Source organism: Apteryx rowi, unplaced genomic scaffold (assembly GCF_003343035.1).
Source record: "Apteryx rowi isolate R43461 unplaced genomic scaffold, aptRow1 scaffold_979, whole genome shotgun sequence".
NCBI classification, from domain to species: Eukaryota; Metazoa; Chordata; class Aves; order Apterygiformes; family Apterygidae; genus Apteryx; species Apteryx rowi.
The window spans coordinates 108,241-129,617 of record NW_020451292.1 but is presented as its reverse complement, the minus strand read 5'-3'; the positions used below and the strand labels follow the sequence as shown (position 1 = coordinate 129,617).

Below are 21,377 nucleotides of genomic sequence, written 5' to 3'. Positions count from 1 at the left end.
GAGAACTGACTATTTAAGGCTAGATATAGCCCTAAGTGATTCCCCAGTCCTAGCACATTCACCTGCGCTAGCATAAGGGAAAGAATGCTACAGAGATGGAAACAAATAGAGGGAAGGACTGCATTTCTTAACAATGGTATATGCCAGCTTGAAGTATATACCAAGTTACAGCCTAAATAAAACAGACCGGATCCTTTCTCTATTGCATTTGTACAAAATGACTTTAAAGAGAACTTTGAAAATGCAGTCAGCACATACTGCACTGGATCTTTGCTCACACCAGTACTGCATGATCAGCTTTCAGTGCCAGAAGGAGTGCACATGTGATAGGTACTACCTGGTGTTACATAAGGCTACACATGAGTAAGTTAAACATGCCCAGAGGTTGTTCTGGGAACGTGTCAGCTGGACAGGCAAAACTTTAGCCAGACAATTTTCTTCAACACTCTTGAACTTTCTAATATACTCTGTGATTGTTTAGGCATGTTCAAGCCTAAAGCCTGCACAATTAAAGTTGAAGGGAACAGAAGTGTGGGACTTGGAAGTTACATTGACTGTGTTTCTAGTATCCAGAGATTCACCTACTTCCTTAGACAGTTCAGTCTTCATTTTGCCCTAGATCAGTTTTTCCTGAGCCCCTCACAACTACTTTTGATACAAATAAGAGTTTATACTACCTTAAATAAATCTTCTGTTTTCTTTCCAAAGGCTCGATGGTTCTGCCTGGTTCCTTCTTTGACAGCAGATTCCAGGTTTGTAAAGAGAGGCCAAAGGTGGTCATTAGAGTGGATAACGTAGCCATGAAGTGAGTATTTACCATCTGACGTCAGATAGGTATTTGCTGAGTCTGTATTACTGTAACCTTACGTAAAGAAAACAATTGTAATTAGTTTTGTTTCAGTGCTTGTAGCTGCACATGAAAACATGCCTTCAGATACTAACTGACAGTTATCAAGTAGCTAGTAAATAGCAATCTTGGGATCACAGTATCTTCTTTGTACAATCACTCCTATGAAATAGTTGTAAAGTCTTCTCATTCTTAGAGGAACATAATCCACTAAGGACTTCATTTTTATAAGAAATGTAAGTGCCAAAAGATGGACAGGCACTTTTTTTTCTTGCTAGAGTGTCTCAATTATACACCTAATATTGAGGGAAGACTATCTGAAGTTTCTCATTCTTGACTACATTTCTCTTAGATTATGCCTCCTCTTTCCCTTAAATTCAAGCTTTCTCCATCAAGTTTTGCCTTTAGGGCTTTCTCCTTGGTCTTGTCCTCTAAAGGAGTTGAAAGGCTTTTATTTCCTCTTCTTGGTACTTGACCTTTTCAAGGCTTACCACTCAAGCAATACATATGGAAACTTCTAAGTATGCAGTGCAGACTGAAAAAGTTAATCCTGTTACTGACTGCCTCATCTACACACACCTTCAACCATTGTGCCATGGTGAGGGGCGCTAAAGTTTAAATTGTTGCCCATGAAGACAGACATATTGCAGAGCTCTCCTCTCAGTAATATCCTGATGCTCTGCTGAAGTTTGTGATTCTATACTGCTACAGCAGGAAAGAGAACTCGGTCCTTATTTTATACCATACATTCGGGCTATTTACAATGTTCCCTGGGACTGCCCATGCAGATTTTTCTTAGAATTTGGCAGTGGTCAGTATTGTGTCCAGCGAGGAAGTGGGGTACAGTACCTAGATGTCAGTGTCAYCAGTGATCCCAGGATTCCAAGAAAGGAGGCCTGAAGTGCTCATTTAGAAGTGCCTGCCCCCAGATAAAACAATTCCAGCTTCCACCATTTCACTGGTGGGATTATTTCCCTCCCCCTCCCCCCAACTCCAAGTTACCCACAACATCAGGTTGGTCCCTGGGATACAGCAGTGATCAAGGCATTTTTCCAGTGCTATATGTAGTTTAGGGGAACCCTTCTCCCCTGACTAATGAGACCAAGGAGGTAAAAAGCACAGCCTGACCAGTTTGATCCTTTTTCCTCCCTCATCTCTTCACTCTCCCTCTTTTTATTAAAAAAAAAAAGAAAAGTCACCCTGAGGTGTTTTCTCCAGCAATCCAAGAGCAGCACACGCATCAAGGAGTCTTTCTGTTCCACACAGGGACGAGCCAACCTCATTTGCAACATCCCCAGCATTCAGTGAACCTTTATCTTTCAGACGATCAAAAACCTTCAGCTTAGAGGCTACAAACAGAGCCTGTGTGTAGGAAGTACTTGTTAATCAGTTACATTAAAAAAACTGCAATCAAGAAACAAAACTCTACTTTTTGTCCTGGACAAACACATCCTAGAAGTATTATTCCTAAAGAAAAGTAGTTGTGCAAGAGTGTAACAAAGAACTTCTAACTGCTATGATAAGCTTCCTTTCCTCTCCAAGAAGGTTTCAGTATCTTTAGCTAAGTGACACTGGGAGACAGAGGAACATGAAAGATACTGGAACAATCTACAGATTTTGTATAAGGGAGATCTGTTTATTCAGATATTTAGCATACGCCTAGCTATAAGCATGTTCCATAAAGTCAAACATGCTTAAGCATATTTCTGAACTGATGCCAAAGAAAGCCCATAGAAAAAGTAAATTTGATTTGTCTAAAAATGTAAAGAACTGGAAAGCCCCACTAATGTAGCGTAACAGCTCCAGGTACTATGAAAAGATTGGTCTTTGTTTAATTTGCAGGAATAAAACTTAAGGGCACAATTCTACTGTATTGTGCCCCTCAACAGGACAGATACATAAGGAATGGGGACAGAATAGTTATTGCCTGACTGTGGGAAAAACCCCCCACATACAATGCAGCTGTGTAGGTTGAAAAAAAACTCAACTGAATTTGTAGAGAAATTTATTAGTTGGAGAGGAACATTAATGATGTGATAATATACATCTCTCAATTTGTATACCTCTCCAATTTTGTAGCTTCAGTGTTCTGAAGCAGAACATTGAAAAGTTAACACCTAAAACCAAGGAACTGATGTAGAACAAAAGCATGGAAACACAGAATAGTCACTGAATCCATTTCTTAGCAACTGTAGGCAACTATAACATGTTAAAAATCAAAGGCTGTCAGGATAAAAAGGAGTTTACATTCTGTTTAATAAAAATCAAAAGGAGAAAAATTAAATTGGGAGGATGGTGTGTACATGTGCACACATGCAAGTTTGTAGCCTTTTTTTTAAAAAAAGTTTCCTCTGTTATCCCAGCAATAATGTAGAGTCAGGGTTTATTAGAACCTAAACCTTCACAATACTGAGCCAACTGTATCTGGTCTACTACCATTTGGCTTCCAAGACCTGCCCAATCTTTGGACCAATACCGCCTGGATATAAAKCCAAGAAGAGGAAAGAGAAGGCAAGAAGATACAGTCAAAACCTTGGCAGATCCAAAACACTTTCTACCATTCTGTAACTCTCAGTTTCAAATCAAAGAGGGAAGAGGGGAAAAAAAAAAAGAAAAAGAAAAAAAAGAAACCAAACATGTTACATTTAATTAAAAAGTGTGATTTAATCTTGATGCTCTACTGTTCTGTGACAGCAGCCCTTAGGAGTAAAGTAAGTGGCATTTTTTTCTTCCTCTGCAGGAGACTTCCATCTGCTTTATAAAGATGGAAATAAAAGTTAGGAATCAAGATGATATAGATACTGAGAACTTTTATCAAACTAGATGCTTTTGTGCAGTTATTCTTATTCTACACATGGAGTGAGTTGAGGTTTGAGAGATAACAGAAATAGTTCATCACAACTGGTGATTAATTTTAGAAAATTCAAGCCATGGGGGAAAAAAAAAAAAAAGAAAAAAGAAAAGAAAAGTAAAATAATTCCCATTGGCTCAACATGAGACTTAGTTCTTCACACTAGGACTTTAAGCTAGATTTCTGGAGGGGAAAAAACAAACAAACAAACAAACTTGTTTTCTGCTTCTATTTACAGTTGCCTCTGTCTCTTCCATTGCACAGAACTTCAGCATTACATCACAATCAACAGCATATATAATGTGCATAAACAAAATGCTAGCGATTCTCCATATTTTGCATTTAACTTTGAGAAATACTATGCAGCATCCTACTCTTTCAAATACATCAAAATATGCTCCCTATGAATACATCTTGCTTGAAGAGTCTGGCACTAGCCCTGGCAATACCTGCTAATATAGCCTGCTGCTGCTGCCCACTTAATTGGCATTTTCATTTGATCATATCAGGTTTCAATTCACTTAAATGYATTTTGTATATAACTAAGAAAGAGGTAATTGCTTCAATTTACAGCCTAACACACAGCAGTCTCCTGTAATACCTGAACATACTGTAGAAAACCTCTTAGTGTTTCCTTAAGATCTGTATTATTTTCTGCAGGAGACAGCCACACTTCACTTTTACACATTATGCAAGTATTCACAAACTCAGTCTCAAGGCTGCTTTATCCCAAATTTCAGTCCTGCTTTCTTTGCATGCCTGCAAGCAGCTCACCCACAGATCTACAGTGATCACATACTATGGTTTTCCTTCATGTCCGAGTACAACTTTTTCTGCTGCTTCAGCAGAACCATTGCCTATTGTTTTTTGTCCCTGTCCCCCCGCCCCACCCTGGCCAAGGTACAGTCTCTCTTTAGAACCTGGTTTGTCATTTCACTGACACTTCCATTTTTTCACCTCTTCCTGAAGCATAAATGACCTGATGGATCACTGATCTGCTTAGAATACTCATTTCTCCTTCACCTTCTTCACCACTGTCTGAACTACACTGGAGCTCTAAGTAGAAAACTTGGCATAGTTTTTAAAGCATCCAACTACTCCTTTCCCATCACACTTGGCCGCTAGACAGAGCATGTGATCTTCAGTTTGTAGACTCCATTATGTGCATGTCTCCATCAGCTATTGCATTATCAGCTAAAAATATCCTGAATATGAAACAGGATATAGAGAATTTCATAAATAAGAAATGAAAAAGTGATTAAGATCTTCCACAGAATCATAATGCAAAGAATTAAGTGTTAAAGGAAGGAAAAGAGTGACAAGCATTGTATATATTTTAAATAAATAATAGAGAGATGAATTAAACCTATAATGTGCTTTTTCTGCAAACAGTATCTAGAAAGTTAACTCTACACGTGACTGTGCTCCTGTGATTGGGGTGGGGGGGGGAGGGGCAGGTGGGAACACCCACCAACCCCTCAAATAATTAGTAAGAAATGCACATTTCTTAAAAGCATTTACTGAGTAAACTTTACATAATACATTTCTGAGAGTGCTGTTACATTGGAGCCTCACGCTTAACATGCATATGTACCAGAGCCTGAATCACCGATATAGCTACTGGAAAATAAACCACAATCTTGCATATACTACACTGAATTAGACAAGATGAAAAAAGGTACATATGGTGGGGCAAAGGGGTCCCTTGGGTGCTATTTCCTAGACACACACACACAACCACCCCAGAAGCAGAATTTCAAAGTGCACATCTGAGGCAAAACATGCAAGTCCTTTGGGGGTGGAGAGGGGAGAACTGTGTCCTTTTTTACTTCTCAAATCAGAAGATTAATATCATGCAGGTAGTTCAAGTTCCACAGAACAGATGAAAGCCAATACTGAAAACACTTTGCCATACCAGAAATTTCAGCTATTTCAGTTTTAGACTCTCTAGAACTTATGCTTAGTTATTAAGACATTTTTACCCAAGCTCAAACATTTCACATTACCTGCTAAACAATCATACATTAGTAGGAACAGTAGTGAGTAGGATTTCTGGAGGATTTTGTTTGTTTTTACCTTTGAAGCTCTAAAACCATCCATCAGCTCTAGAATCGTAGATGGGAATTTTGCTGCATTTTCCAACACTCCATTCTGATTTTCCAATGGCACCATAAAACCAGTTTTGACATGGTAACTGTCTCCTGAACTGTAGACAGGTCCTGAAGGATGTGTGCTACTACTGTCCAACTTGTTAGCACCTTTATGCTCTGCAAAATTTGAAGATTCACTTTCTCCATCGCTTAGGTTCTCAAAAGTGTCCACAGAAGGAATAGAGTCATGTTTTATATGGTGTATACTATGTTTAGGGGGCGGACAGTACAAGTCTACTAGCTTTTTGCAGAAGTGATTCAGAGGAAATCCCACCACATTCAAGAAGTCTCCATGGACATACTCAACTAACATTCCACCAAGGGCCTGGATTCCATATCCACCAGCTTTGTCCCTGGGGAGAGAAAATATACAAAAAAAAGCTGTATTTAACTATGGTTAGGATAGAAGTTAAGAGTAAAGGTAGCACAGAGTAATCCGCCAGTACTGCAGAATCTGGCATAGAAACTAGCAGGCTCAAATTAGAGGGGATTAAAACTGCTAATTAGGCTCAACATTTCAATTCATGAATTGCAATATAAATACAAGGATCAATGTTTCTATTAGGGGTGGGTAGCCTAAGGTCCATGAGCCTCAGATAGTCCAAGTGCTGTAATCCCCTAAAATGGAGCTACATCATCTGACTGCAGTCAGACTGTTGCCATGGGTTACCCAGCATTCTCCAAGTCCTGGCTACACAGGAAAGATAACAAGCATCACTGAGACCAACATTGCCACTGAGTCACCCAACTGCACAGCGGCTCTAGCCCTATTCCACAACAGGATGAAAGATCCTCAGTGATTTGTTAGCCCCAAAAGGAGCTCAGACTGAAGAAGACATCCCAGATCTCAGAGGATTATGGTATGTGTCTTTTGGCTCTCAGTCATGTGAGGATCAAAAATGAAGGAAGATAGGTTGCTCCTCTCCAAGAAAGTCCTGTTCAAATACAAAATCCACTACTATCCTCTCTGCCATATCCAAATCTTGTGTAACCTCAATGAAATCAGTAAAGCTGTGGTTCTCTACAATGTCTTCTTAGATGTCATGGTAATACAAATACTTTGGCACAAGTATGTATTTCACGGGGAGTAGCCTTGGACATCTAATTTCTCTTCAGATGCAAGTATACAAATTCCACTGTCTGGAATGGAACTGCACACATGTCGATAAGCTGTGATAGACCCAACAATTTTACTGTTCACATCTAAGGAACATGGCAGCTAGAATTATGTTTACTACATGATAATGTTAGAACATGAAAGCCTCAGTTAGAGAGCTTTGAAACTAAAGATCAGACATTTTTATTCAGATGTGCTGACTTCTGATAGTATGGAATTATGCAAGTACTTGTAAAAGAACAGATTACTACACAAAAGAGGTATAGTAGATTCCTGGTCTTAGATTTGATCAGAACCAGCTCTTCATATTTTCTCATAACGTATTTCCAGATTGCCCTTCAGATAGTATCCCAGGGAGAAACAAAAGAATCATCAATATCACAACAAAYGGGATTTTGAATTACTACAAACTAGGGAATGAGGCTTTTCTGTTAACATTGCAATCAGCCTGCATTTTGATCAGCACCATATAGGTCTGTTGTTGTAAAAGAAGGAATATTTTATATACCATGTTGAAGACTTACACTGTCTGAATTACAGATAATCTTGTCACTGAAAAGTCCATTTTTAAATGAAACAACACTCCAGTATGATGAAGTTGTTCTGGCATATGCTGACAGGAAGGCAAGAGATATGTTCTGGCCATCAACGGAAGAGATATCCTAGACAGAACTTTAACACAATCAGCCAMGTCTTTATTTTTCTATAGAAACTTCGTCTTCTGGCATGGGATCCAGAGTAGGATCCTCTACTACAGCCACAGCTTCTAGTTCAAAAACACGAGGCTATGTAGTTATCAATTAACAGTTCCACTGATTTTTAAACTAGTGTCCCCAGTGCTAATATACAGATCATATCAGTATTTATTAGTCAGTTATTAGCCAGTTATYACTCATAATAACTGGCTCCTGCAGTCAACTACCTAATCCCATCAGCTTTTGTAACTGCATGCTTTTATTGGTATATTACTGTTTTAAATGAAGCCTTAAAGTTAGCAGACACAACCGCAACTAATTTGTATTCAACATAACAGAAATGCATCTTTCAAGATCACTGCTGTGACCAAAATGTTTTACAATAACTGACCTTTGTAGGGGATACGCAATTTCAACAGGAATGCGTGCAACATCTAATGATTTCAAAAATGGAGAGAGTGGGGAAGAAGTTGAAGAAAGAGGCAGAATGCAGGTAAAAAACTTGAAAATGCAAAATTTATCAGCTGTAGAACTGCTTTGCTCACACCACCAAAATAATACATCTACATGTTCAGATATATTTGAATTGTCCGATGCAGAGCAAAAGATTAAATAATCACTATTGCACTGACAGGTATTATTGTTCCTCAGATGACGAGAGATACTTGGTTGGGTTTCAGGTTGGTTTCCAAAAGAAGCAAGCCATGTGTGACTTGTCATACCTGTCTTGGCCCATATGTTCAGAGTTACTAGAGAAGTGGAGAAAGTTCAGGCCACATTAGACAGAGTCCATCTGAGCTAGTGACTCAGGGCTACACTAAAAGTCAACAGAAACAGATACATCATGAACAATTAATCTCCACTGAAGCAAACATTTAAAATAAGTCAGAAGATGTATGCTAAGATTTCTTGTCCCTTTCTAACAACTACCAGGGGACCCCAGGGTATCCAATTTTAATTAGTCATCTTCACTGCAAACAAGTTGTACAAGTCCCAGCTGTAGTTCCTTTTAGTCCGAAGTTAATGTTTTTTGTAAAGCACAGTTACTCTCCCCACAGAGGGGAAGAGAAGTGAAATTGAGCCTCATCTCTTGGGAGAAGCAATAGCTAGATGCCTAGTCAGCATACACACATCATGGAACCCAGGAGAGTCCTGTTTCCATTGGCCAATTAAACAGACAACTCGTACCTGCCCACCCCAGCTGATTTGCAAGAAACAGATTTGTTAACGAGTTCTGTATGAAAGAGTTGTTCCACATTCAGCAGAGGAGTCAACTGCAACAACATGATAAATTAAGAAAAGATTCAGAATTAATTCTTGTGTAAGGAGGGTGCAACTTGCTTTACTTCTGTAACCCTGTGCCTGTATGTATAGGCTGGGATTTTTGAATCCTATGCTCTGTGACGTTCAAAAAATCTCAAGCTGTCCATGTACTAATCTGTGCTCTTAGACTAATTACTTTCACAATCTAAAAGATCTATTTACTTACATCCTATAATTTTGAAGGAAACAACTCTTGGAGAAATCATGCAAGGAAAGAAATTTAGAAATTTATATTCTGCATTTTATTACTTCATACCTAAATCTGAAACTGCTCTGGGCTCTGTATTCATCTCTTTCCCAAACTGCAGTGAAGTCCTTTTGGTTTCATTACCACTATTCAGAGCCAACAGAGCTACCAAAACTCACATTCATTTTAATATATTCAGACTGGAAGCTGTGAGCAGAGACAGAAGAAGCTGTTCACAAGGGGAAAAGATTACAGAATAAAAAGCTAGGCCAAAGAGGCTAGCAGAAAACAAGTCCACTCATTATACAAGCCAGAAATATTTAGAATCACTATGGTCCAGCTCTCTTTCTACAAAGAGCCAGAAAGGAGGAAAGAGATCCTGCCAGCCAGCAGAAAATCCTTGATCAGAAAGAAGAGCAGGGACAAACCAAAAAAAGGAAAAGTCCATCTTTCTGCAGCCAAAACATTGGAGGATTTTATTCTCACCACAGCCTACCTTGAGAGTGGTCTCCCCTTTTTTTATTTTAAATCAGCAATATACTTTTAGAATTAGTTCCTATCTCTCACTAGTGACTGTTTTATACAATATTTTATATGCCAATTTTATTCTTGCTATAATGACAACTCAATCCAATCCTCAACAGCACAGAACTGTACCAAATTTTTTTTTGTGAAGTCATAAAAGATTTAACGATTACATGAAAAATTAAGTTATATTCTCATTTAAAAATATTAACAAATGGTCATTTGAACTGCAATAGTGTTTTAAAAGCCATAAGCACATATGCACTTGTTGCACAAGAGTACAACCTGTATGGATGGCTGCATGAAAAAGGGCATGAGAGAAACTTCTCCTTACTGGGCACTTACTGTTTTGCACAATTTACAGGACACTACATTAAGTTACCTCCTTCACATGCAGACAGAAAATGCTTCCTACTCCTGACTGTACAACTTAAGATTGATTGACTTCTGCTCCAGAGAGTGGTGAAGTATATTCTCTGAACTTCCAGTCCCCCGAGAAACTTTTTTGCTATCACAAATCCTGTTCGTAGAATGAACAGGACTAACCAATCCTGCTCAGCCATTTTGCCGCACCACAGTACTGTTTTAGCATATTCTATTCCAGAGGAAATAATCAGAACATTCAAAATATTTCTAAACCCGTCATTCTTTCCAAAAATCCTTGGTCATTTCCCCTTCAAATTGCAACTTTCCCATCAGCAGCATACTAAAGATAAACCTTCCAAAAAACATAACTAGGATTTTCTGTTATAAACTGTATTCTCTCCAAAGCATTTTTTTCTGCATAATCCAAATTCACTTCACTCTTCTTAGTGAGCTCAGCACCTTACATGTTCCAAAAATATGCCCGATTCATACACAAACACTTAGACACATCCAAAGCTTATACTGGTTCTTCCTTTTGCAGTAAAGTGCGACTATATTATTCTGTGCCAAAACCAAGCGTAATGAAACACCACAGCTGATATAACACAATCAGAATTGAAGTTACAGAATGAAATGTTCACCTTCAGACACAGTCCACAGTACTAACCATGGCCTGATTTGCCTTTTCTAAGCTTTTTCTAGCAGAAGGGAAAGGCAAATTCTGTATTATCACATGAATTCCCTTGTTGTCTCCAAATAATTAATTTGTTTAGAAACTGGTCAGCCTTATCTTAAAAGTAGTTAGGCATTATGCTCTCATTCTTTACTACTTCTGTGGGAAGAATGTACTCTGTAAATAACTGGTATAAATGCAAGGGCAGAGGAAACAGGTAAAAGTCTACTTATGGCATAAGGATGCATGCGTAAGTTGGCCACCAGGATAAAACTGAAAATTAAGTCAGTGCTTCTTATATCAGAGAAGTGGTATTTTAGACTAATCTTATTCCCTCATTTGCTTTTTGTTAGGCTAAATAAGCCAAGCTCTATCTTTTTTCAGTAAACCTCTCTAAAACCCTGATTACCCTCATAGTCCCTCCATTCACCTATTTTTGTTTGAATGAATATCTTCTAACTATGGTTAATGAGAACTACAGCCATTATCTCAGGTATCCAAGCTCCCCGAATGCGTCAGATAACAGAGAGGTAATTGTATATTGGAAGAGTACTTGCTGTAATCCAGAATATTTCAGTCTTCATTTTTCAAATTTGTTAGGGTAGCAAAAAGGTCATTCAGTTTCCCTGGAGCAATGCTAGTTCTAGACAACAAGAACAACAGAAAACCCACGTTGCATCACCCATGCTATCATCTATCACACACACACACACAGCAAAATGCTGTGGAACACAGTGCAAAGTGTTTTACAGTGGATGCTAGTAAAATATCCGATCCTATTCTCAAGCACTGTTTGCTAGCTTCAGGCTCTTACTTACATTGGCTCCCCACTATGAATGTATTCCCATAAAAGCTCTTCAGACAGGTCAGAAAATTTCACTTTAGTCTCTTCATAGAAATCGGTGACTTCTGTCTCCAGCTGATCATCTGCAACCAGAGAAAGGTTTCACTACAAACATATTGTGACATGAAGGTAATAGTTTAGAAAGTGTAACATATCTCAGAGTTAATTTCATTTAATAGTCATTTGACAATTTTGCTTGGGAAAAATTAAAAGTAGATGCTGAACAGGTATATGGAATGACTAATAATGCTCTTCAGGGACAGTGGAGTCATATCTGTTTACTTCCCTCTGCACATACTCACTACTTTCCAAAAAAAAATAAAATATATATATATTTTTTTCCATTTTCTACCTTTGTAACCATATCTTAGTCTAGCAGGTTGCTCTTCCTGATGCACTCCAAGTTAATTATGTGACTGCAGGGCTATTTATGGGCTGCCAATACATACACCCAACATTGAATACAAGAAAGGCCACAAGCATCTCTAACTTTATTGTTAAAGAACTCTTAACAATGCATCATAGTTAGAACTATTATATACACCTAGATGCACAGCTGCATCTGTATTGCAGACTCAAGTCATCCAGCAAGTCTCACGGTAATAATCTTTATGACCGCAGAATCACAGTAGAGCCTTAGTATCATCTTTAAAGAAATAAGAGAAGTATTTCAGACTTCCATGTGTGCAAACAGTTGTGAGAAAGCCAGAGGTGTTCCAGAGTACTGCACAACTGGGTGTAGGCCCCCCTGCATGAGTACACTCTGAATCTGGCATCACTGCAGAGAGAGGCTGTTACAAAGCATGTTCCGAAGAAAGCAGCCTTGCAAAAGTAAGTATGCAGTTGGTCACTAGCATGTTAAGGATTACTGACTGTCTCTACTCTTCTTCCCTGCAAGAAGAAAGTCAGCATCCCTTGTTACTGCTGGGCAGATCTCTAGTTATCATTCTTAAAACAGTGGAAATTCCTCAGGCGGAGTATGTAAGAGATCCACAGTACAGATCAAGGGAAGACTGCTATCCAACTGCTAACAGTGTAAGTACAGAAAAACACAAACAAAACCCCCCACACATGTAATGACCTAGATTAAAGAGTTGTTATATAGGAAGATTAAAAACATTCTTTCAATGTTGATAAACAAAGCTATCAGCTCAAGAAAGTTCAGCTGGTTACATAAATGCAGTGCTTAATAACAGTATTATAATTACCAGCTACCAAAAGTACTGTAGAAAAATCTTCCATTAATTGCACTGCTTGAGGAATATGCTGATTTATTATATTTTTACTCATCAGAATCTGCTTTGGCTTAAATTTGTAAACTTCAAATAAGACTTGTTGTCACAGCATCAGCACTGCAATTCTGTATGTTTAGCTTTCCTCTTAGAGTAAAAATGGCAGGATTATTTTTTCCTTATTGTTCACATGAACCCCTTGATAACATATTTTTCTTTTCCAGCAGCTTTTCCAGCAGCTTCTCTTACTGTGCCCACATATTAATAAGGTACTGAATTGTTGGCATTATTTCTGCTATAAGAGTTAAAAGCAATCATTCCAATAAAGATTTTGAAAATTATAAAGAATTTGTCTACAGAAAAAGAGTGCATCCAGTGAAATTTGAGAAGGGAGCCTTGCAGAAGTTCCATTAATGAAAACTTGGCATGAAATAACATGAAATCCCTCAAACCAAACAATCCTAAGAGTATATTAATGATGTAGTGCTCATTAAACCACTCATTTACTACATAAATTATCTGTTAAAGAGTATAAATTTATTGCTCCCTACAGTTCATTAGAAGATTGATATATTAAACAATGAAGCCATTATTTTACTTATCCCTTAAAAATGGACTAAAATTTCCTTTATTTATTGAGGGGAAAAAAGAAAAGAAAAAAAAAAGCAGTAACTCCAGATATAGCAACCTCTTGCAAGCATCAGCAAATGTAAGCAGAACACAGGAAGAAAGCTATTACGGATCAGATTCTGCTCAATCGTGCATTTTGTAGTACCTTGCTTGCATTTCATTTAGGACATTCCCACAAATTTACATGGGTCTAGACTAGTCCCACAGCTTTCAGAGACAGTACTTGTAAAGGCTATTGTATTTTGTCATCCTCCTTCCTTTGTGAAAACTGAATGCAATACAAAAGTTGGCTTTGGTGGGGAATATCCACACACACGTTCATAAGGTAAATTTCATCTTGAGCAGGAAGCCAATTCAGGCTGCGTATGAAGAGTTTCCATCCTCTGTTTCTTCACTTGTGCAAATCATCTTTATGAAAGCAATTTTTTTTTTTTTTTTTTTTTAGAAAACACTGAATTTCAAAGTAACACACATGTACCTTTACTGCTGCAATGTACAATAGCCACTCCTGTGAAAACACTGTGCTCCTTCCCACTCAACCTATCAGGGAAAAATGCACATTAAGCAAGAGTTTTATGAAATTTGTCATCTGCAGAAGTCTTATACATGACTATGTTACAACTTGAGAAATAGACCACTAAATAAACCACTCAGTGGCTCCGAGATGTATCCTAAACACACACATTTTACTTTATTTCTTATTTTAATATAGTTGAAAAGAGACTAGCAAAAAAAAAAAAACCAAAAAATACCATAAAGATTCAATTATTTCAAATCTTCCTCCTACCAATGTCCAAAAATCATTGTCTACAACTTGGGAAAGTAGTCAGTGATATCCATCTATTTACCACACACAGGGATAAGTAAATATTTCAAATGCATGGGGGCGGGGGGGCGGAGAACCCTCTATCATTACAGGCAACTTCAGTGAAGGTTGACAATAAAGAGCTAGATGATACAGCTTTGATTAAACAAGTGGTAGATGACTACTGCTTATGTATTTGTTTCATCTGGATGACTGACTCACTAGGATCCTATGGTGAGTGAGAGCTGCAGAAGCAGACTGTAGAAGAGAGTTCATCTTCACTCTAACCCAGGACTGACACACTCAGCTCCCAGCTGAGCCTACTGTTGTGTGAAAAGTCTGAGGTAACATGGTCTCTCTTGCTGTGGCTTCAGAGTGCTACACTGTGCCTTTGAGGGCTAATTAACTTTGAGGGCTTTTTCAGTTTATACATCTAACGTATAAACAACAGAAGTATAATAAAAAGCACGAGAACTTGAGTTGAAGAGACTAATTAAGGAATGATCTCATACAGATTAGCCAGATGATTAMTCAATGTGAACAGAAGCATCCTGCACTCTTACCATTTCCCACAAGATTCAATGTGATTAACTGTAAAATGAAAAATTAGGGAGTAAATATTTCAGCCTGACACCTTGGATATATGCATATACATATCCTGGATATAGTCAGAACAATGTACTTTTTCCTGCTAATATCGAACACAATTAACAGGAATTATATATATAAAAAAAGAATTTTAAATACATTTCATATCCATGATTAAAGTGATTGAACTACTAAACCTTTTTTTTTTTTTTAAATCAGAAACACTTGCATGTTAGAAGTATAGTAAGCTTAGCAAAAAAAAGTACTACTTTTGAAAATAACCAAACTTGGCATGATTCCAAGCAAAAAGCACATAATGGTAAGAAATCCCTTGTCAGACAGATTCCTTTGGGAATCTCCTACTAGAGCAAATGCTGGTCTCACTTGCTTTCTTTTAATACTACTATTGAAGTTAGCATCATGCTATCAAGAATGAAAAATGCATCTTAAGTCATCAGCAAAAAAAAAAAGACCTACAGAGGGGAAAAAACCTTCAAAGACACAAAGCTCCTTGAATTCACTCTAAAAGATTCTTGAGTTAGCTTGTTTGTTTCATCAGATCACATTCCATACATCTGTTGTGGTGCTCCTCTTCCACCACAGACAAAGGAATAGTGGATTCATCATATCTCATCTTTCATAAAGAAAGTGACTAGAGTTTTAATTAGTTGGCATTTAAGAAATAAAGCACTAGTGAAACAGCTTTTCCTCTGTTAAGAGAGGAACAGGACTGTGAAGTGATAGAAGATAACATTAAGCTTGAAGGGAAAAAGGATGCTCCAGAGAGAGAAACAGAAGCCTCAAAAACTACCAGCCTACTCCCCATGAAGAACTTGAACAGAAATAGAGTTTTTTCCCCCTCAGTTAAACTATAAATCCAGAGTACCAACATCTGAGTTGGAGTTCAAGACACTTCCCAACTCATTTTCCTCAAAAATTCTGTATCAAGTGGATTTGATATGAAGATAAAAGAATCAATAGACAAATGTTTACTCTGTTATAGAACGTTATTAGAAAGGAAATTAGAAAGACATTTACCTAGTGAAAAAAAAGTCAAACTAAGGAAATTGGGCACTTTTATGCCTGATACTTTGAAGGACACAAGGTAACAGAATTTAAAGTAACAGTTAATGAACACATATTAATATGTATTTTCTTGTACATGCAATATCCTCTCATTAAACATCAAGCCTCAGAGCACCACTGTGATGGTTCTGCCCCATCTCCCCTCCCYGTCCCTTTCTTATACAACCTGATGCATATAGGTAGTCTTGTGGTAAGATGACTCTGGAAACTAATCTGAGTGAAGATTTTCCCCAGCAAAACCAAAAGATTTGTTTTAACAAAATAAAATAAAAATTTGTTTTAATCAGCTCCCTAAGGTTCAGGAACAAGAACCATCAGCCAGGGGCAAGATAAAAGCAGGTCTAACTTTTTCCARTGGCAGAATTGGCTTGTACTGTTTAGGAAAAAAGAATGAAAAATTTGTGGCCATGGAGTTCTTCATATATTACAAGGAATCCATACAGCTCCTGCTACAACAGCTTAAGTTATACATTCGGAATCTTATTTAAAACTACAGACCTTGACAGCATCCTATATGCATCTTGCTTATCAACTGGTTTCTCCAGGATCTGCTCATCCACAGTCTAAAACAGAAAGACAAAGATATTCTATTATTATTTCTTACTTTTCTGAAACTGAGGTAGGACACAAGACTTTGAAACCATAATTTTAGCCAAGCCTTCCAACATGCGTCTACTGAGTAGAGTAAGAACCACAGGTACTTGAGCAGATAATTTACTGACAAGYGCATAATGAGCGTAACCCTATATGCCACCCTCCCCTGTCAGGAGCTTCCATAAACAAGAGGGTGATTCAACTTCTGTCATTCACTGTTCACTCTCTCTGTGGAGACCGCAGTATAAGCAATGTCTGCTAAGAAACAGTATTAGACAGTTTACATGCTCTAAACTTCTTGATGGTCAACAGCTGCCCAGTAAAAGAATATCACATACTAGTGGATCTAAGGCACTACTTATTTAATACTGGTGTCTCTGGAAGAGACATAACACTCAATTTTTGTGACAAATCTCTATTTTGACATAAAACTGGCAGGTACTGCAGGGATGACTTCAGTGAAAAGTTTTCCAACTTTAGCTTTAGACTCAAAGATACAAGTATTTTATGTACTGGTCATATATTAAAGCTAAAATACATAAGACTTCTTACCACAATAGTGTCTGCTCCTATAACAATATCAGGAGTTCTAAGGTGTTTCTGCAAAGGTAGAGAGAAAGAATATTTCTCAAAAAGCGGTAAAAAAAAACCCAAAAAACAAAACAAACAAGCAAGCAAAGAACATTTTAAAAACCAAGGTAACAAAACAAATTCACTGTTTTACATTTACAGCTCTATGCTGACTTGAAAACAAACACATTCTATTTCTCCTTTTGTCCTGTTTACAAAATGGTAACTATTTATACCACTGTAAAAGTGCTGAAATCAGGAGGTTTGGGCAGACCCTTCTCAGGTCACAATTTTGTCTAAATAAGTTACTGATGAACAAATACATATAGGAAAGAACCAGTTTCCTTCTCAACTTGATCTTCAAAGTGGCAGCTAGAATTCCTTTAAAGCTAGTGTCTTATGTATGGAAATCAGAGATAAAAATATTACCAGAGGGCTTTAACTCTGTTTGCTTAGTCAAGTCTTGCCAAAGAACATTTCTTTAACTACTTTTTCAAGAAACAGAGATATCGAAAGGGAACACACAGTCCATTTGGGGGAAACTGAGAAATAGAGGTATACAAGAGTTCCTTTTAGCCCTTTCTTTCTCGGCTTTAAACTGTAACCTGTCCTTATTGCTCAGTTTTGATCTGTGTGTTATGAGCTGCACAACTATTATTTAACAATGCATGGGAGAAAAGTACTTTTCTCTGTAACTGTGATCATTACATAAAAAAGTTTGTAGAGAGGTGACTCTTATGTTGATGTGCTTAAAACAGTAAGGCTAGTTCCACAATCATTTCTCTAAATCTAGTATAGAGAAGTGCTTTGAAATCATTATCACCAGCATAATGTTTTGCAATTAAAGTCCAGTATATGTTAATTAGCTAGGTTTGGGTTTAAAATCCACTCTGCTAATGTCACACCACTCTCTGAAAAGAAGTTGACATAAACCTGGATAACAACTTAGATCAAAGATTATGCAGTATTTGCTTCAAGGAATGGTGACATCTGACAATACTGGTGGTTTAAAGTGTTCAACATTCCTTTTCTRGCACCAGTATAGGTTTGACAAATATACTCCGCTTTCAGAAATGTATCATTAAGAAATTATTAGCAGCTTATGGCTTATTTTATGGGATCTCATCATGTGGACTTCTGAATAGGTCCTTGTATAGGACAGCCTGATATGCTGATACACAGTGATTAAGGGTAAGGGCAGAAGTCAAACATCACATTGATAGTACGAGTTGCATCACTGGCTTCTGATATTTAGGAAATGCAACAGTTGCTTTGACTACAGTCATATTAGTTTCTCCCTTCTTAAAAAGGATTTCCTAATTTTTTCCAGAGTGCTTTATAATAGACAAATTTTTGTCTCATCTTTCAGCATTCCTCTAGCACCGTTATATTCATGAATCCTCTTTTGTTACAACTACTGGTCAATGACAACTACAGCAAAGCACTGGATTCACATCTGTGTATTTTGTATAGAATCTGCCCTCACAGTCAACAAATACCTGGAAAGGACAACCATCGAGATAAGAACTAGTCACTCTGGATACAAGTCTCATACCTGACTGTTGGAAGGAACTGGCAATTATATGTCTCAAGTCAGAGTAGGTGTGCTGCTGACAAGAGATACAGGCCACTTCCACTTGTGGAAATCCACAGTTCAGGTATCAGATCTCCTTTTGATAAGGCGAGTTAATTTCAGTAGCTATCTTTCACAAATGACAGAAAATTTCCATTTGCTTTTACTGGGAAAACACACTCAGAGACCAACTAAGAAGTACATACAAATTAAATCACAATAACATGCACGGAAAAGACAATATCTAACTGCTGGAATAGCTGGTAACTTACTACATGCATTCTGTTTGCTACTTCAAGAGCTTTCTGTTTTGCTGTTTCTATGGCATACTCRTAAGGAGCTGCAAAAGATGACTTTTCAAGAGTCTCCTTAAACCAGGATGGAACAACCTCAAATCGCAGACCCTGCAACAAAGAAAGGAAAGCCATAGAGTCAACCTAATATCTTGGGAGCAATCTGTAAAGCTAGATATTAAACAAGTGATACAAATTTGATTATAGCTCCTTCTAAAACTTAGTTTCCCCTTCATATAAGGGGGAGGGGGGGGAACAGGGAGAGGGAAATGTCCTTCAATTATACTGTTTTGTGTATACATACCCTGCACAAGCAGCCCAAAACAAAAAGCACCCTAATCAGAAAGAACTTTTATAATGGCATGCTTACATCATTTTACCCTTATTATTTATTAGAACTAATCATGTAATTTCACTGTTCTCCTATAAATAGGAAACAGTATAGTACTTATGCGCTTCACAAGTAGGCTATACCACTACTGGAGGTTTTTATTGAGTTCATCCTTAGCACTTTACTTGTCCTATACTAGTACACATTTTTATAGAAGTTTTACTACCCATAATTTATGTTTTATTATACATATGGTTATAGGGAAACCAAGATGAGCCAGTATCTGCATGTAGTTCTGTCACTAGAAACCTTGTTCTTCCTACTTCCCGCCTGAAGATTATATCYGTAAATTCACTGCACCCAGCAGACAGGGTATGTTTCTAATAACAATTCAGTGCATGTTTCTGCCTCTGTGCTATCCTCCTTCTCTTTGCATTTTGTAAGGAATATAATTTCTCCGATACAACACTGAGCAACCTAAACTACATGCATTATAATACACATACTCGAGTACCATTCAAAATCCACCTGCAACCTTTCCAGTGTGGTCTGCATGTTTCTTCACACAGACTGACTGTTCTGAATCTGGGTTTATGATTCCTCTGCATTCTATACATACTACAAGTGCTTAACAAAAGGCAGGGGGGAAAAGTTACCTTATTCCCCTCCACCACATAATCCCCCGAAATACATTTCAGGAGCCTAAGTCAAGTTTTCAGTAGTCTAAGCATTAAGTTTGTATAATTATATTAATGATAACAAAAGCACATCTTTAATTACTTATGAAGTTTGTGTTAAGACCTCCCAAACTTTTCTGTTATGTGCCAGAAGTAATTATGCTGGCACGGCATTGACCAGTCTGAGCAAGTCCTTCATTTGCTCTATTACATAACCTTCCCTTCAATGAAATACTTTAATCCATTCATACATTAATCCAAGTATAAAGAGAYTGAGGCACATGCATTTGTTTACAGAGAAAACCTGGCTAAGAGGGAAAAAGAGCTGGAATAAGAACAAAGTGTTTCATGTCTTCACATGCAAGCAGACATGCACCTCTGAAAACTGAAACAGTATTGCTCTTGGCCTGCCTTGCAGTTTTTAAGCTTAAAGCTTCTCCAGGTTTCTAAACTGTTGTACAGATTACCAGGTGTGCAGCGGCATACAGTAAAGCTCAGCACGGAAGTTTTCAAGACTAGCAATCCCCCATGTCTCCCCAGAAAGAAAGAAGAAAAATCAGTTGCTGTAACAGCTACGGCTCGCAGTTTTACGCCCCCTTCCTCCCGCACAAAGGGCAGACCAGACGCGAGAGGCTAACACCAGCCCCGCACTGGGGCTACGCAGCCGTTTAACGGCTGCTGCGGCGGCGGCGCGCGCATGGCGCGCGCATGGCGCCTGCGCACGCCGCGCCTCCCGCCGCCGCCGTGGCGCCTCCCGCCCGCAGCGCCTGGCGGGTTCCGGAGCGGCGGTCCCGGGAGGGGGAGAGGGGAGCACGGCGGCGCCTTTCCCCTGCTCCGGGGAGACGGGCCGCGGCGCACTCACCGCGTTGGTGAGGATCTCCTGCCGGCGCGGGGAGGCGCTGGCCAGCACCACCCGCTTGCTAACCAGCTTCCCCAGCACCGGCTTCAACGCCATGGTCGTGGGGACAGGCGGCGGCCGGGGACGGACCCGCGCCTCCCGTCCCGTCCCGTCCCGTCCCGTCCCGTCCCGTCCCGTCCCGTCCCGCTCCGCTCCGCCGTGCCGTGCGGCTCCGCGGTGGGGGCGTCGCCCTTATAGGGCGTTGCGGCGGGGCGGAGCGGGGCGGCCGCGGCGGGCCGGGCCCTCCCCAGCGAGCCGGGAGGAGGCACCCGAGCAGGCGGCGGGGCGCCCTGGCGGGGGCGGGCCGCCAGCGCCAGCCGACCTCGCGGATCAGAAACGCGCCCTTAAAAGCGGCCGCTGTGAGGGGCAGAGCCGCTTCGTGAGATTGCAGCTTCTCCGGTAATCGGTTGGAAGCCACTTAAAGGCAGACCTAGAGCTAAACCTCACAGGCAGGTTTCTCTTCTTACGAGCCGGGTTTGACACCACCATCCTCCCTAARTCTTGAAGGAAGCGGGTATTTGG

At 39.0% G+C, this 21,377-nt stretch overlaps 1 protein-coding gene across 2 annotated transcripts in view; it reads right to left on the bottom strand.

Moving 5' to 3' along the window:
* ASMTL (acetylserotonin O-methyltransferase like) overlaps positions 1-20,981 on the bottom strand; it is a 31,983-nt gene extending 11,002 nt beyond the window's left edge. For both annotated transcript variants that reach the window (XM_026054971.1, XM_026054970.1), the window contains exons 1-9: positions 20,820-20,981; positions 18,929-19,060; positions 17,066-17,113; positions 16,418-16,482; positions 13,919-13,980; positions 11,553-11,661; positions 5,775-6,201; positions 2,047-2,209; positions 678-862 (exon numbers count right to left, since the gene is read on the bottom strand). In XM_026054971.1, coding sequence (XP_025910756.1) covers positions 678-862; positions 2,047-2,209; positions 5,775-6,201; positions 11,553-11,661; positions 13,919-13,980; positions 16,418-16,482; positions 17,066-17,113; positions 18,929-19,060; positions 20,820-20,912 — 1,284 coding nt within the window. In that variant the 5' untranslated portion in view covers positions 20,913-20,981. The remainder of the gene's footprint in view (positions 1-677; positions 863-2,046; positions 2,210-5,774; positions 6,202-11,552; positions 11,662-13,918; positions 13,981-16,417; positions 16,483-17,065; positions 17,114-18,928; positions 19,061-20,819) is intronic.
* Between the last annotated feature and the right edge of the window lie 396 nt (positions 20,982-21,377).